Genomic DNA, 12,304 nt, shown 5'->3' on the forward strand with positions numbered 1-12,304 from the left:
TGCACAAAGAGAAGTTGGGACCTCTTGAAACTGCAGTAGGGAGCAGGAAGAGAACTGAGGAAATCCTGTATTATTCAGTTGAAAGAAAATACTGTAAAAGAACGTATTATGAACAAATTCAGGTAAGTCATTGTAATGAAGACACTCTGAACAACCCATTAAACACTTAAAATGTCAGAAATTCCTGGGACAGTCCCTGTAACTCAGAGTCTCCCCATTCTTCAACTCTTCTCCCTCAAGGCCCTCCAGGGTCTCACCTTTTTAACCAGTGAGAGACACATCAGAGCCTGGGAACTGTCATTACCTGAGCAGAGCAAAAACAGAACCTGGTCAGAGTCCACAGGAGACGTGGCTAATGGATGAATTATGGGTGGATCAGCTCCCCCATCACTTCCCACTACAGTCACCCTGGGGTCTCCGAGATCAGTGTTCTTCATACTTACAGGCAGCTGGAGCAGAGGTGTCTGGTTTTACACCTGTGGAAGAAAGCCGCCTGTGAGAGAGTAGCTTGGAAACAGGTCTGAGAGTGTCCTCTGGTCCTGGACACTGGGGAAGTCTCCAGAACTGTGACTGTAGATGTAGGAAAGGACCAGGAGACAAGAAGAAAATAGACAGGTAAGGATGAAGATAATTACTTTCCTGGAGTTCTGTCTTCACCAGGAAAATTCCCTCTCTGGCCTCTAAATGCTGGGAATCAAGCCCCCATCACCACAAATATCAAGAGGATATATTTGTCCTTTAATTTCTGTGCAATTTACAGAGAGTAAAGAGATTAAAGGGGATACCATATTGGATAAGGACACATATAGATATTACTTCCCATTAACAAGGCAGGGAACATTATCAGGAACTGCCATATAGGAACTGAGCACAACACCTTAGCCTTGAGGGATGGAGGTGTGGAACTGGCTTCTGTTGCGCACAAAAGCCGGTGAACCTCACCTTTGTTAGCCTGGGGACTACAGCTCTGGGAGTCGATGTTACCCTGTTCTCCTTTAACACTACCCTTTCTGCCTTATTTGGATGGAATGTTCTTTTGAACACCCTCCCCCAATAAAAACCAAGGTTTGGGGCATGCTCCTTCTCTGTTGCCTGCCTCCCTTGCTTTTCTCTTGCCCTTACTTGTGTTAGCTTTGCTCTTGAGACAGAAGAACCATTCTGAAACGCCCCCCAAAAGGTCTAAATGTTTGTGTGTTTTGTCGTGCCAGCCCAATTCACCCTAGTGAACTGGGTTTTTGTAGCCTGTGTGGGACATGGGCTAAAACACACTTATACCAGGTACTTCAAGCCACCAGTGGGACAAAATTTCAGACCCTGCCTTTTCCTACCTGTTTTTCTTCTTCCACAAGACAAAAGTGACTACAGCTCCAGTGACAGCAGCTCCAAGGAGAATCACACCAGCAACAATTCCCAAGATGGGGATGGTGGGCTGAGGGGGTGGCTCTGGGAGGGGAAGGGAAGTTAGATGAGGGGACCTGATCCCCTGCTCTCAGTCCCTATCCTGCTGAGGGTCTCCAGAAAGCCTCCTGCTTTCCTGACAACAGGCTCTGGGCCCTCACCCCCTCCTTACCCCATCTCAGGGTGAGGGGCTCAGGCAGCCCCTCATGATGCACATGGCATGTGTATCTCTGCTCCTCCCCAGCAGGCACCACTACAGCGGCCCATTTCTGGAAGTTTCCATCCCCTGCAGGCCTGGTCTCCACAAGTTCCACGTCTTGGGTCTGGTCCTCTCCATCCCGCTGCCAAGTCAGGGTGATCTCCTTAGGGTAGAAGCCCAGGGCCCAGCATCTCAAAGTGACATCTCCTTCAGGGATAGGGTGGTGAGTCACATGTGTCTTCGGGGGGTCTGAGAGAAAGAACAGGGAAATTCAGACATTTGGGCATTTCCTCTTGGATCACTGAAGCAGTGCTCACATGACTATCACATGACCATCCTGAGTGATAGACAACATGATTCAGGTGGGCAAGACAGCACAAAATCTAGACACAAGCCAGGATGCAGGCTGCGGCACAATCTATTCCTTGGAAAGTTCTAGAATTAGATTGAGATAACCCAGTGGAAGAGTCTTCAGGTCCCTGACAGAGACTTCAGATTCTGGTCTTGATACAGGTTGGGACATGTGGAAAAGCTGGAGTCAGACCTCCAAGGACGTTAGGCTGGAATGGACCTGACAGTCTCTCCTTGATGCCAAGTCTGCTGACAGGGACCTGTGGTCAGGTATTTATTGCCTTTCCCCCCAGCCACAGAGAGAGCGACCAGATCCCTTCCTTGTCCTCAGAGAAAGCAGCCTTCAGTTCCTCTCTAGTACAGAACTGGGGAATCCAGGCTCACACCCTCCCTCTGGACTATGAGCAGGGCGATGCTCTACAGTGGGCGCCATTCTCCTCCCCTCCTCCTGGGAACTGCTAGAGAGATCTACAGGAGATGGGGCAGGTGTTCAGCAGCTGCTCATACCTGTGCGCAGCAGCGACTCCTTCCCTTTCTCCAGGTAGCCTGCAAGATACTTCCAGCAGTCTTCTTCCAAGTAGGCCCTGAAGCTCTCTGCGTCACCGGCTGCCTCCCACTTCCTCTTGGTGATCTCAGCCACCGCATCTGCGGTGGTCCAGGAGCGCAGGTCTTCATTCAGGGCGATGTAATCCGCGCCATCATAGGCATCCTGAAGGTACCCGCGGAGGAGGCGCCCATCTGTCCCCACGTCGCAGCCATACATCCTCTGGAAGGTGTGAGAGCCTGTCCCGGCCCTGTCAGCCATGGCCCATCCCCGCCCACCCCGCGGGTTTTTCCTAAACTGAAAACAAAACCGGTCACAGTGCCCAAGGGCGCTTTTTGGGTAGAGGGTCCCCGGGAGTCCCTCAGCCTTGGGGTGAAGTTCGGCCTGGAAATCCTGAGGACTCGGGATAGTCTGTGAGGGACATGAGGGGTCGCGACCTCCTACAGGGGCCGGGGTCACTCACCGCCTGCGCTCTGGTTGTAGTAGCCGCGCAGGGTGTTGAGGCTCACTTGGTGACTCTGTAAGTTGCACTTGGAGGTCTGTGTCTCCTGTTCCCAATACTCTGGCCCCATCTTCTCCATCCAGGGCGCCCAGGGCTCCATCCTGGGATTCTCGGTGTCGCTGTGGAAGCGCACGAACTGCGTGTCGTCCACGTAGCCCACGGAGATGAAGCGGGGCTCCCCGCCGGGGCGGGACACGGAGGTGTCGAAATACCTCAGGGAGTGGGAGCCTGGGGAAGGGAGCCACTGAGACCACCCAACCAAATGCCAGGTTGACTGCCCCAGGAGGAGAGGAGCGGGGTCCAGAGACGCTAAGGGGGCGGTGGGAGCAGAAGGGCAGGACGTAGGGGCGGGAGGAGAGGGAAGCGAAGGACCACGGTGGGGAGGGTGTGGGCTGGGGACGGCGGGGAAGCACCTTCCCCAGGTCCTCAGTGCTCACTGGATGGTCCTCTCGCTCCTCCCACCTGGAGTCTATTTCCCTTTCAATCCTGTGCTCACCCGCCCAAGTGTCCCTCAGGGCCAAGGCCCCCAAGAGCAGGAAGAGCAGCATTGGGGGCGCCAGCACCCTCGTCCTGCAGCTCTGTGGAGATTCTGCGACTTGGAGTGGCGGGGGTGGGGGGAGGTCGCTGTGGACTTTAAAATTCAAACCGCAGTCACAATGATTGGCTTCTTTAGGAGAAGACGACATGGGAGTGAGAACTGTGGCCCAGTCAGGAGTGTCCAGGCAGAATGACCTGGCCCAGGTTGGGAGTTTGCCCTGAACCCTCCTCCTTACAAATCATTCTTTGTCTCACCATCCCTTGATTTCTGCCTCAGGGTGTAAAATCAGCAGTTCTCAAACATTTTGGTTTCCGGATCTTTATATGCTCTTAGAAAGTAGTGTGCACTCCAGAGGTAGTTAGATTTATGTGGGTTATATCTATCAATATTTGCCATATTAGAAATTAATGCCATTTTAAGGATATTTTTATTCCTCCTGAATGTTAATAACTAATTGCATGTTAACTAATTGCATGAAAAATGTTCAGCACTCTTTGAAACAGTAGTTTCAAAGAAAAATAACTACTGTTTCAAAGAAAAATAACTTTTCTCAAATTAAAATATTTAATTGGAAAATGGATCATTTTACTTTTTACAATTTGGAAAGCCTTTTGTCATCAGAGAATGCTAGATATTCATATTTTCAGCACTTAATTTGTGACTTTGGTTGAAACAAAAAAATGCAGCCTCACACAAATATATAGGAGGACTGTTTTTAATAACGTTTCCAATATTCATCTTTGATACTACACTAAAATGACACAAATGTTAGCTTCTTAAAAGTTTTTTTTTTTTTTTGCCACAAGGACCATGAAACATTGTCATTGAATAGTTCATATTCTATCCATTAAAGTCTGTGGATGTGTCTTGCACATTGAATCGATCTTGTGCTAGTGAATGATATTTTTAAAAGTCATGCATTCTTTGACCAAGCTATATAGACCTTTTAGTGTTAACAGATTTAAGTGAAATTAACCAATAGGTCTTATGTTGATTATTTTGATATAACCGCAGATTTCCCCAGAAAGTTTTGTAAGTACTTGGAAGTCTGCAGGTTGATAGTGGTGGATGTAGGTTTGCTCAGATTCTCTTTTCCTCTTGAGAGCATACATGTTATTATTGAATATATTGATGTCAGTGGATTATCTCAAAGGGACATGTTGAGGTAATTTTTTTAGAATATTGGCCGAATATTGAAGTGTAAGTAATACTTCCCCTGTCGTTCATTCTTTTAAGCACAAATGATATTCCATAAAGTTGAGGCAAGTACAACTCAACAAATGGCTTTTGTTGACGCAAACTCCCTGCTGTTGAATGTAGCAGATGTGTTTTATGTGTACTTCCATTATATCAAATAAGTATATTTATAACATGCACCGTGAATGGCAATTTAATAAATTTAATGATTTTAATACTTCAGGACATATTTAAGTGAACTGGAATGTTTTCCCTTCTACAGTTAAAAGTGTTCAAGAACACAATAACTACTATTGCAGTTTGGTACCACAACTTCCAATTTTCTGAGTTTTACTTTATTTTAAACAATGTTTTAGTGATATTATAAAAATAATTTTTGATAATATGGATCCTGTGCAATAGTCTAAACACCTCTGGTGGTTCCAAAAATCGCACTTTGAGAATTGCTGCTCTGAGTAAACTGTGGAGAGATCCCAACTGGTTCTATCCTCTTCCCTTGATTCACTGCCACTACTCTAGATAATTGCTTCAACATGTAGAAAGATATGGTGTTTGTGAACAAGTAGTGGAATTGTGCATAATTATGTGCAGAAAAAAAACAAAAATAAGTTGTTAAAAATTTAAAACTGGTCACAGAAATGAATGTCTATAGATGATTTGGACAATTAAATTAGTACCAGAAAAGAAGTCTTACATCTAGTAAAATAGTGGTAAGGAAGACCGAAGAACTATAAGAGAACAAGCCTGTCAATAAAGGATTTCCAACAATTGAACAATATCAATTCTGAAATAGTAAAGAGTAAGCAATGATTTTCAAATATCAAGAAAATTATTCAGTGTTTACAATCCCTCCCAAATTACATTTGAACTGCCTGATAACAAAACTTACCCATGCAAAGATACATTACAATGAAATTTCAGAAAGCAGGTAAAAAAGAAAAGACCCTGAACCTTTCAAGAGGCAGGGAAAGCAACTTTGGAAGCTAGAAAATGTTGAAGCAATATCAAATTCTGCACTAAGTTAAAGTTGGACTAAGAGCTAGGATGTCCTAAAGATATTTCAGACGTTTAGGTTTCAATATTTTTTTAAATTATTATTTATTTATTTTATTTGTTCTAATTAGTTATACATGACAGAAGAATGCATTTCATTTCGTTGTACACAAATGGAGAACAACTTTTCATTTCTCTGGTTGTACACGATGTAGAGTCACACCTTTGTGCAATCATAAACGTACCTATGGTAATGATGTCTTTCTCATTCCACCATCTTTCCTACCTCCATGCCCCCTCCTCTACCTCCCCTTTGTCTAATCCAAAGTTCCTCCATTCTTCCCTTGCCCCCTCCCCATTATGTATCAGCATCCACTTATCAGAGAGAACATTTGGCCTTTGGTTTTTTTGGATTGGCTTATTTTGCTTAAGCATGATATTCTCCGACTCTAACCATTTACCTTCAAATGCCATGATTTTATTCTCAATATTTTCTTTTCTTTATTTCTCTAGGATATGGCTAACTGAAGTGAGAAACAAAAATAATGGAGGAAAACCAAGAAAAGGGGATATGTGAAATGTAGTTAAAAGGAGCCAGCACAAGAGATGGAGGCCAAGTGTGTTCCCCCAGGTGAAGGAGATCCAGGGAGTCAGCCTCAATCCAGTTGTGAAGGCATCCAGTCCAGGTCTGTCAGGACTGAGAGTTCTAGGACTGGTGTCTTAACAAAGATCGAATTAGAGGAATCCTAGATATACCTGAATATATTCATGGAGACTGTCTTAGTCTGTTGGGCTGCTACATGAGAACACCACATATTGAGTAAATTTTAAAGAATAAAATGTATTTTCTCACCATTAGTAAGGTTGGGAAGTCAAAGGTTAAGGCACTGGTGTCTGGCTAGCGCCCTCCTGCTGTATACTCATGTTATAAGGTGTAAGGGCAAGGGAGAGAGCAAGAGTGGTAAGGAGGGACCAACCTACTTCCAAGGTAACAGTACTGACTGATCTATTTATGACAGCAGGACCCTCATACCCACCTCCCATTAGGCCCCATCTCCCCACACCACCACATTTGAATATCAAGTTTCCAACATGTGAACTTTGGAGCACACATTCAAACCATAGAAGAGATTCTAGGGGAGAGTTTGAGAATGTTCCAGGAGTGAGAACAACAGAAACTAAACAAATGAAGGAAGAACATTTTTATTGACTGCAGGGAAGTTAAATTCAGTTCAAGGCAACAAAGTAATGAAAGCTACAAGTCTAGTTGTGAATAACACTTGCATAGTCAATATAAATAACATTGATCTAATCAAAATGATAGAATGATTGTTGAGAGAATGGTGCCTGTGAATGGAAGCTGTCCACTAAGAGTGCAAGTTGAAACTGAAAAATTAAAGATGAGTCTTATTTGCATTCTATTTAGGCACAGAGGTAGCAATGACAGCACCAGGCAAAACAGTAAAGCAGGCTACTTCTGGGGATTAGGAAATGGGGGCTATATGGAAGATTGGGGCCATTTGTCTTTATAGCAAACCTTGTAGAAACATTAGAACTTGGAAATGCTGCCATGATTCTACTAGGAAAAAAAATCAATGTTTAAAAAGACAACATGAGAGAAAGAACTCAGATGTCACTCTATAAGGTGTATCAGAGAAATGAGGCAGTAATGGGAGGGAGACATAGGATCAGGTGGTGATTTTTTAAGGAGCAATTTTGTTTTAAATAATGAAGTTAATTATGTTTGTTTTAATGGGAGATGTCACAATATGATTAATGCACAAATGAGTAAGCCCCAGAGAGTAGAAAGTGAAGATGCAGGGGAGTGAGGGGCCAACCTTGTTCCCAGGTGTAGAGCACAGACCATCCACCATCACTGGTGGGACAGTTTCAAATATGAAGGCTCTGTGGGGATTCTGAGGTAGTTCTTACCTGAGTCCTACTTTTTTCTCATGTAAAAAGAGAAAGAATTTCATCCTCTAGGAGTGAGGAATGGGGATGTAGTAGTGGGATGCAAGAAGGCAGGAAAAAGTGACAAATGCATTTTGGGGGGCAGAGAGCCAACTGATCTAGAAAATGGTATTTGGAGAGAGCAGTGCAGGGGGCCACTGAAGCTTGTGTTCATCATCTGAGGGAAACAGAGGGAGAGAAGTAGAGATGTGCAACATTCAGGCTGCAGGAGGAGGAGAATACCAGACTAGAATGAAATGCAACAAATTTTTCTGGTCTAGGCGTATGGATTATTTTTAACTTGTAGCTTATTATGGTTAAGATTTCATAATTTTTCTGTACCAAATATACATCATAGTCATACATTAGGTAATGACAAGAAATGTGTTCTGATTCTATGAAGGGAGTATCACTGTGATACCAAAGCAGATAAAGACACATCGAGGAAACAAAATTATAGATCAGTATGCCTGATGAACATAGGTGTAAAAATCCTTAATAAAATATTAGCAATTTACATTAAAAAACACATTAAGAAGATCAGTTCGATCCAGAGATGCAAGGTTGGCTCAATATATGAAAATTGGTAAATGGAGTATATCACATAAATAGAATTAGAAAAAAATTACATAAACATCTCGCTAAATATTAAAAAAAATCTTTAGCAAAATTCAATACCTATTCATGTTAAAAACACTGAAGAAACTAGGAATAGAAGAAACTTGTGTCAACATTGCAAATGTCATTGGATGGGATTTTCCCCAGAATTTTTTGTTCCCCAATAAAAGTCCACTCCCTGGCATATGTCAAATCCAAAGCTGATATCATTCTAAGTGGAAAAAAATTGAAAGTATTTTCTTTAAAAACAGAAATAAGACACAGATGTTCACTCTCACCACTCCTATTCAATACAGTACTTGAAACTCTAGCCAGAGCAATCAGGCAAGAGATGAAAATTAAAGAGATAAACATAGAAAAGGATTCAATATCCCTGTTTGCTGATGACATTATTCTATACTGAGAAGACCCCAATATAGCCTGCGACCAGCTCCAGCTTCATGAATGAAGATTCAAAAAGTGAGAAATCTTCAGGGAGTTTTGAATTAAAGAGACAAGACTCTAATTACTTTACACTAGATGGCTCCTCTAAGCTCCAGCCTCCAGCCACCTATTATGGTACCAAGGTTTACTGAAGAGGCTAGCGAGAGAGAGAGAGAGAGAGAGAGAGAGAGAGAGAGAGAGAGAATATGCCAGGGAGTGGACTTTTATTGGGGAACAAAAAATTCTGGGGAAAATCCCATCCAATGAAGATTTAGGGGGGCGGCGTCCCAAGGTCAGGGGCAACGATTGGGTCTTCAGGTCAATGGCCAGACATGCCTCCACACTGACAAGGTCTTGGACCTGAGAAGGGTGGGGAAAGATTTGGACACAAGATGTTCCTAAGTGCCTCTCGCCCAGCCAGGGAGGTAACTCAAATCACATGCGAGAAATGGCCTCCCACACCCAAGGAAAAAACCCACACTTTTAGAGCTGATAAATTCACCAAAGTAACTAGATACAAGATCAACTAGCAAAAGTCAAACTATCCTAGACACCAATAATGATGCTGCTGAGAAAGAAATCAGGAAAATTCCAATCACAATAGCCTCAAACAAATAAAAAAAAAACTAGGAATACATCTAAACAATGAGATGAGAGATGTGTACAGTGAAAATTATAAAACACTGAAGAAAGAAATTAAAGACACTAGAAAATGGAAAGATCTCCCATGTTCTTGAATTGGCAGAATAAACATTGTCAAAATATCCACATTACCAAAAGTGATCTACAGATTCTCTGCAATCCCCATCAAAATACTAATAATGTTCTCAAAGAAAAATAAAGTCCTAAGTTTCATATGGAAGAAGAGAAGACCCAGAATAACCAAAGCAATTATTAGCTATTAATCAGAGCAATGCTGGAGGCATTAAAATACCCAATCTCAAATTATAGTGCAGAACTGTCATAACACAACCAGCTTGGTATTAGCATAAAAACATACACAAAGGCCAGTGGAATAGAATAGAAGGTATAAAGACTGACCTACTGAGATCCAGTCATCCGATCCTTGACAATGGTGACAAAAAGACAAATTGGAGAAAACATAGCTTTTAAACAAATGGTACCTGGAAAACTGGATATCCATACGCAGAGGAATGAAACTAGATCCCTATCGCTCACCCTTCACAAAAATTAACTGGAAGCAGATGAAAGACTTAAGAATTAGACCAGAAGCATTGCAACTGCTAGAAGAAAACAGGTCAACACTCCAACATGTCAGCTCAGGAATCAGCTTCCTTAATAATACTCCTATAGCTTAAGAAATAAAACCAGGGATCAATAAGTGGACATTAAATAAAAAAAATCTGCACAGCAAAGGAAACAATTAAGAGCATGAAGAGAGAGCCTGAAGAATTGGAGAAAACCTTTGACGGATTCTATCTGACAAGGGGTTAATATCCAGGATATATAAAAAACTTTAAATACCTGCCAGAAGAAAAGCAAGTAACCCAACCAATAAATGAACAAAAGAACTAAACAGACATTTCTCAAGAAGAAATGCAAATGGCATTTCATATATACATATATGCATATATCTATATCTATCTATCTATATCAGATAAATGCAAATCAAAACTGAGTTTATCTCTCACTACCGTTAGAAGAGCAATCATCATGAACACAAATAATAAATGCTGGGGAGGACATGGGGGTAAATGTTCACTTAAAACATTGTTGGTGGGCCTGCAAACTAATACAGCCACTTTTGAAATCGGTATGGATATGCTTCAAAAAGCTAGCAATGGCACTACCATATGACCAGCTATCCCACTGCTTGATATTTATCCAAAAGAACTAAAATCAACATACTCTATTGAGATATGCACACCAATGTTTACAGCAGCACAATTCACAATAGCCATGTTATTCAACAGATTTAAATGTGTGTCAACAGATGAATGTATATAATATGTGCTATATGTACACAGAGGGGGTTTACCCTGCCATAAAGAAGAATGAAATAATGTCATTTGTTAATAAGCCAATAGAACTGGAGAACATCATGCCAACTGAAATACACCAGACTGAGAAAGTCAATGAGCAAAATTTTCTTTCGTATGTAGAAGCTGGAGCAGAAAACAAACAAACAAACAAAACCAGAATAAAGAGGAATCTCTAGATCAGCCATCTCTGCCCTAGTCCATCCACAGCCTGGTCCTCTCAAGAAAGCTCTGGTAGCCTAGCAGGGCAGCACAGCAGCGCCTCTGTGTGGCCATGTGGCTGAGCACAGATGATCTGAACTGCCATTTTTTTTTTTGTGCTCATTTGGGAGTCCTGGGTCTCCCTAGGTTTGAACCAACTGTACAGGGCTGTGTGCACAAGTTGGCGCTTTCATCCTGTCAGGTTTGGGATTTCCAACTGTTACTGAAAATATAAGATAAAATATGTTTCCTCCCAGTTGATCTACAGTGGACTCTTGTCCCAGGGCGCTTCCAGGTCTCTATGGCATAAAGGCAAGTTTTCAGGTTATGGATGAACCCCATGAACAAAATGCATGTCCTCAGGTTCCTGAATGGAGCCTTGTACCACTGAATCCCTGAGACTTGTTCCAGGCTCAAGAGTCCTCCTTTACTGGGCCAGATTTTTTAACCCTAGTGTTAGGTGGTAATTAGTAATGAGCAGTGGAATATAAAACAATAAGGTAGAAGGGTGTTAGGATGGCCTTAGGCCTGAGCCTAAGCAACTCCATTTTAAAAACTCCAGTTTAATCTGCAGTTTCACTAGGCATACCCACAGAGCCCTCCAGTATGGTCTCAAAAAGTTACTTCCCCTCACCCTTATAAAGAGAGTGAAGCCCCTGGCAGGCTGTCCTGGCTTGATAAGAGGAAAAGGTAAAAAGATCAGGGTGGAGACCACCAGACCAGATGTTTTTGACCCCAGGGTAAATGATGTCACCAAGAAATCTGGTGGTAGCTGATAAAGATTGAACGGGGGTCAAAAGCCCCCAAATTTAGTATAAATGATAGAGCAAATGAACAGGGATTCAGCCAGCCCAAACAAGGATGCACTCCAGCTGGAGAGCCTGATGAGGACCTGACATCCCATCATTTTTAATCATTTCCTAAGCCTCTGTGTGATCCTCATCATTCTCAAACTCTTCTGCCTGTCTGGACCTTGGTGAGAGCTACAACTCCTCCTTATGACCTCTCTCCTCAACAGGTCATCTACTCCATGTCAGGAAAAGCCTTCCTTGATTCTGGGCCTGGTCACCATGGTCTGAGTGAGTGTGCATCTGCTGGACATAAAGCCTAAGGCTTAAGACTTTTGAATTTAGCATGCAGAGGAAATGTCTGTCATTAGCCTGTCATGATTAAATGTGTTTTGCAGTATTTAGAATCAATATAGAATTGTTTACTATGAATTGATTATGTCTATTGCAGTGCCTAGCATTAAGGAATGTTGTTTCCTGATTAAGAATCCATAGAGTGAAATTGTATTGAGTAATTTGAGTGAATAAAACATTGAAAGGGGAAGAAGTGCATGAACATTCTTTATTTCTCCCCTTGACTGCATAAGTGACAATTTTACCCC

At 42.5% G+C, this 12,304-nt stretch overlaps 1 protein-coding gene across 1 annotated transcript; it reads right to left on the bottom strand.

Moving 5' to 3' along the window:
- Positions 1–1,324: 1,324 nt before the first annotated feature.
- On the bottom strand, positions 1,325–3,680 carry LOC113178677 (HLA class I histocompatibility antigen, alpha chain G-like). The gene is made up of 5 exons (XM_077801503.1): positions 3,491–3,680; positions 2,956–3,222; positions 2,456–2,731; positions 1,571–1,846; positions 1,325–1,443 (listed from the first exon to the last, which is right to left on the bottom strand). The coding sequence occupies exons 1-5, from the start codon at positions 3,678–3,680 to the stop codon at positions 1,325–1,327; spliced, it is 1,128 nt and encodes a 375-aa protein (XP_077657629.1).
- Between the last annotated feature and the right edge of the window lie 8,624 nt (positions 3,681–12,304).

This window comes from Urocitellus parryii, chromosome 8, assembly GCF_045843805.1.
Source record: "Urocitellus parryii isolate mUroPar1 chromosome 8, mUroPar1.hap1, whole genome shotgun sequence".
NCBI lineage: Eukaryota > Metazoa > Chordata > Mammalia > Rodentia > Sciuridae > Urocitellus > Urocitellus parryii.

Bases quoted from the DNA above. Each gene is read 5' to 3' on its own strand.
- LOC113178677 (XM_077801503.1), bottom strand. From the start codon at position 3,680: ATGTCGTCTTCTCCTAAAGAAGCCAATCATTGTGACTGCGGTTTGAAT. The intron at 3,223-3,490 runs GTGAGCACAGGA...TCCCTTCCCCAG, and splicing joins CCTGAGGGACACTTGGGCGG to GCTCCCACTCCCTGAGGTAT. The intron at 1,847-2,455 runs GTATGAGCAGCT...TCTTTCTCTCAG, and splicing joins GGAGTCGCTGCTGCGCACAG to ACCCCCCGAAGACACATGTG.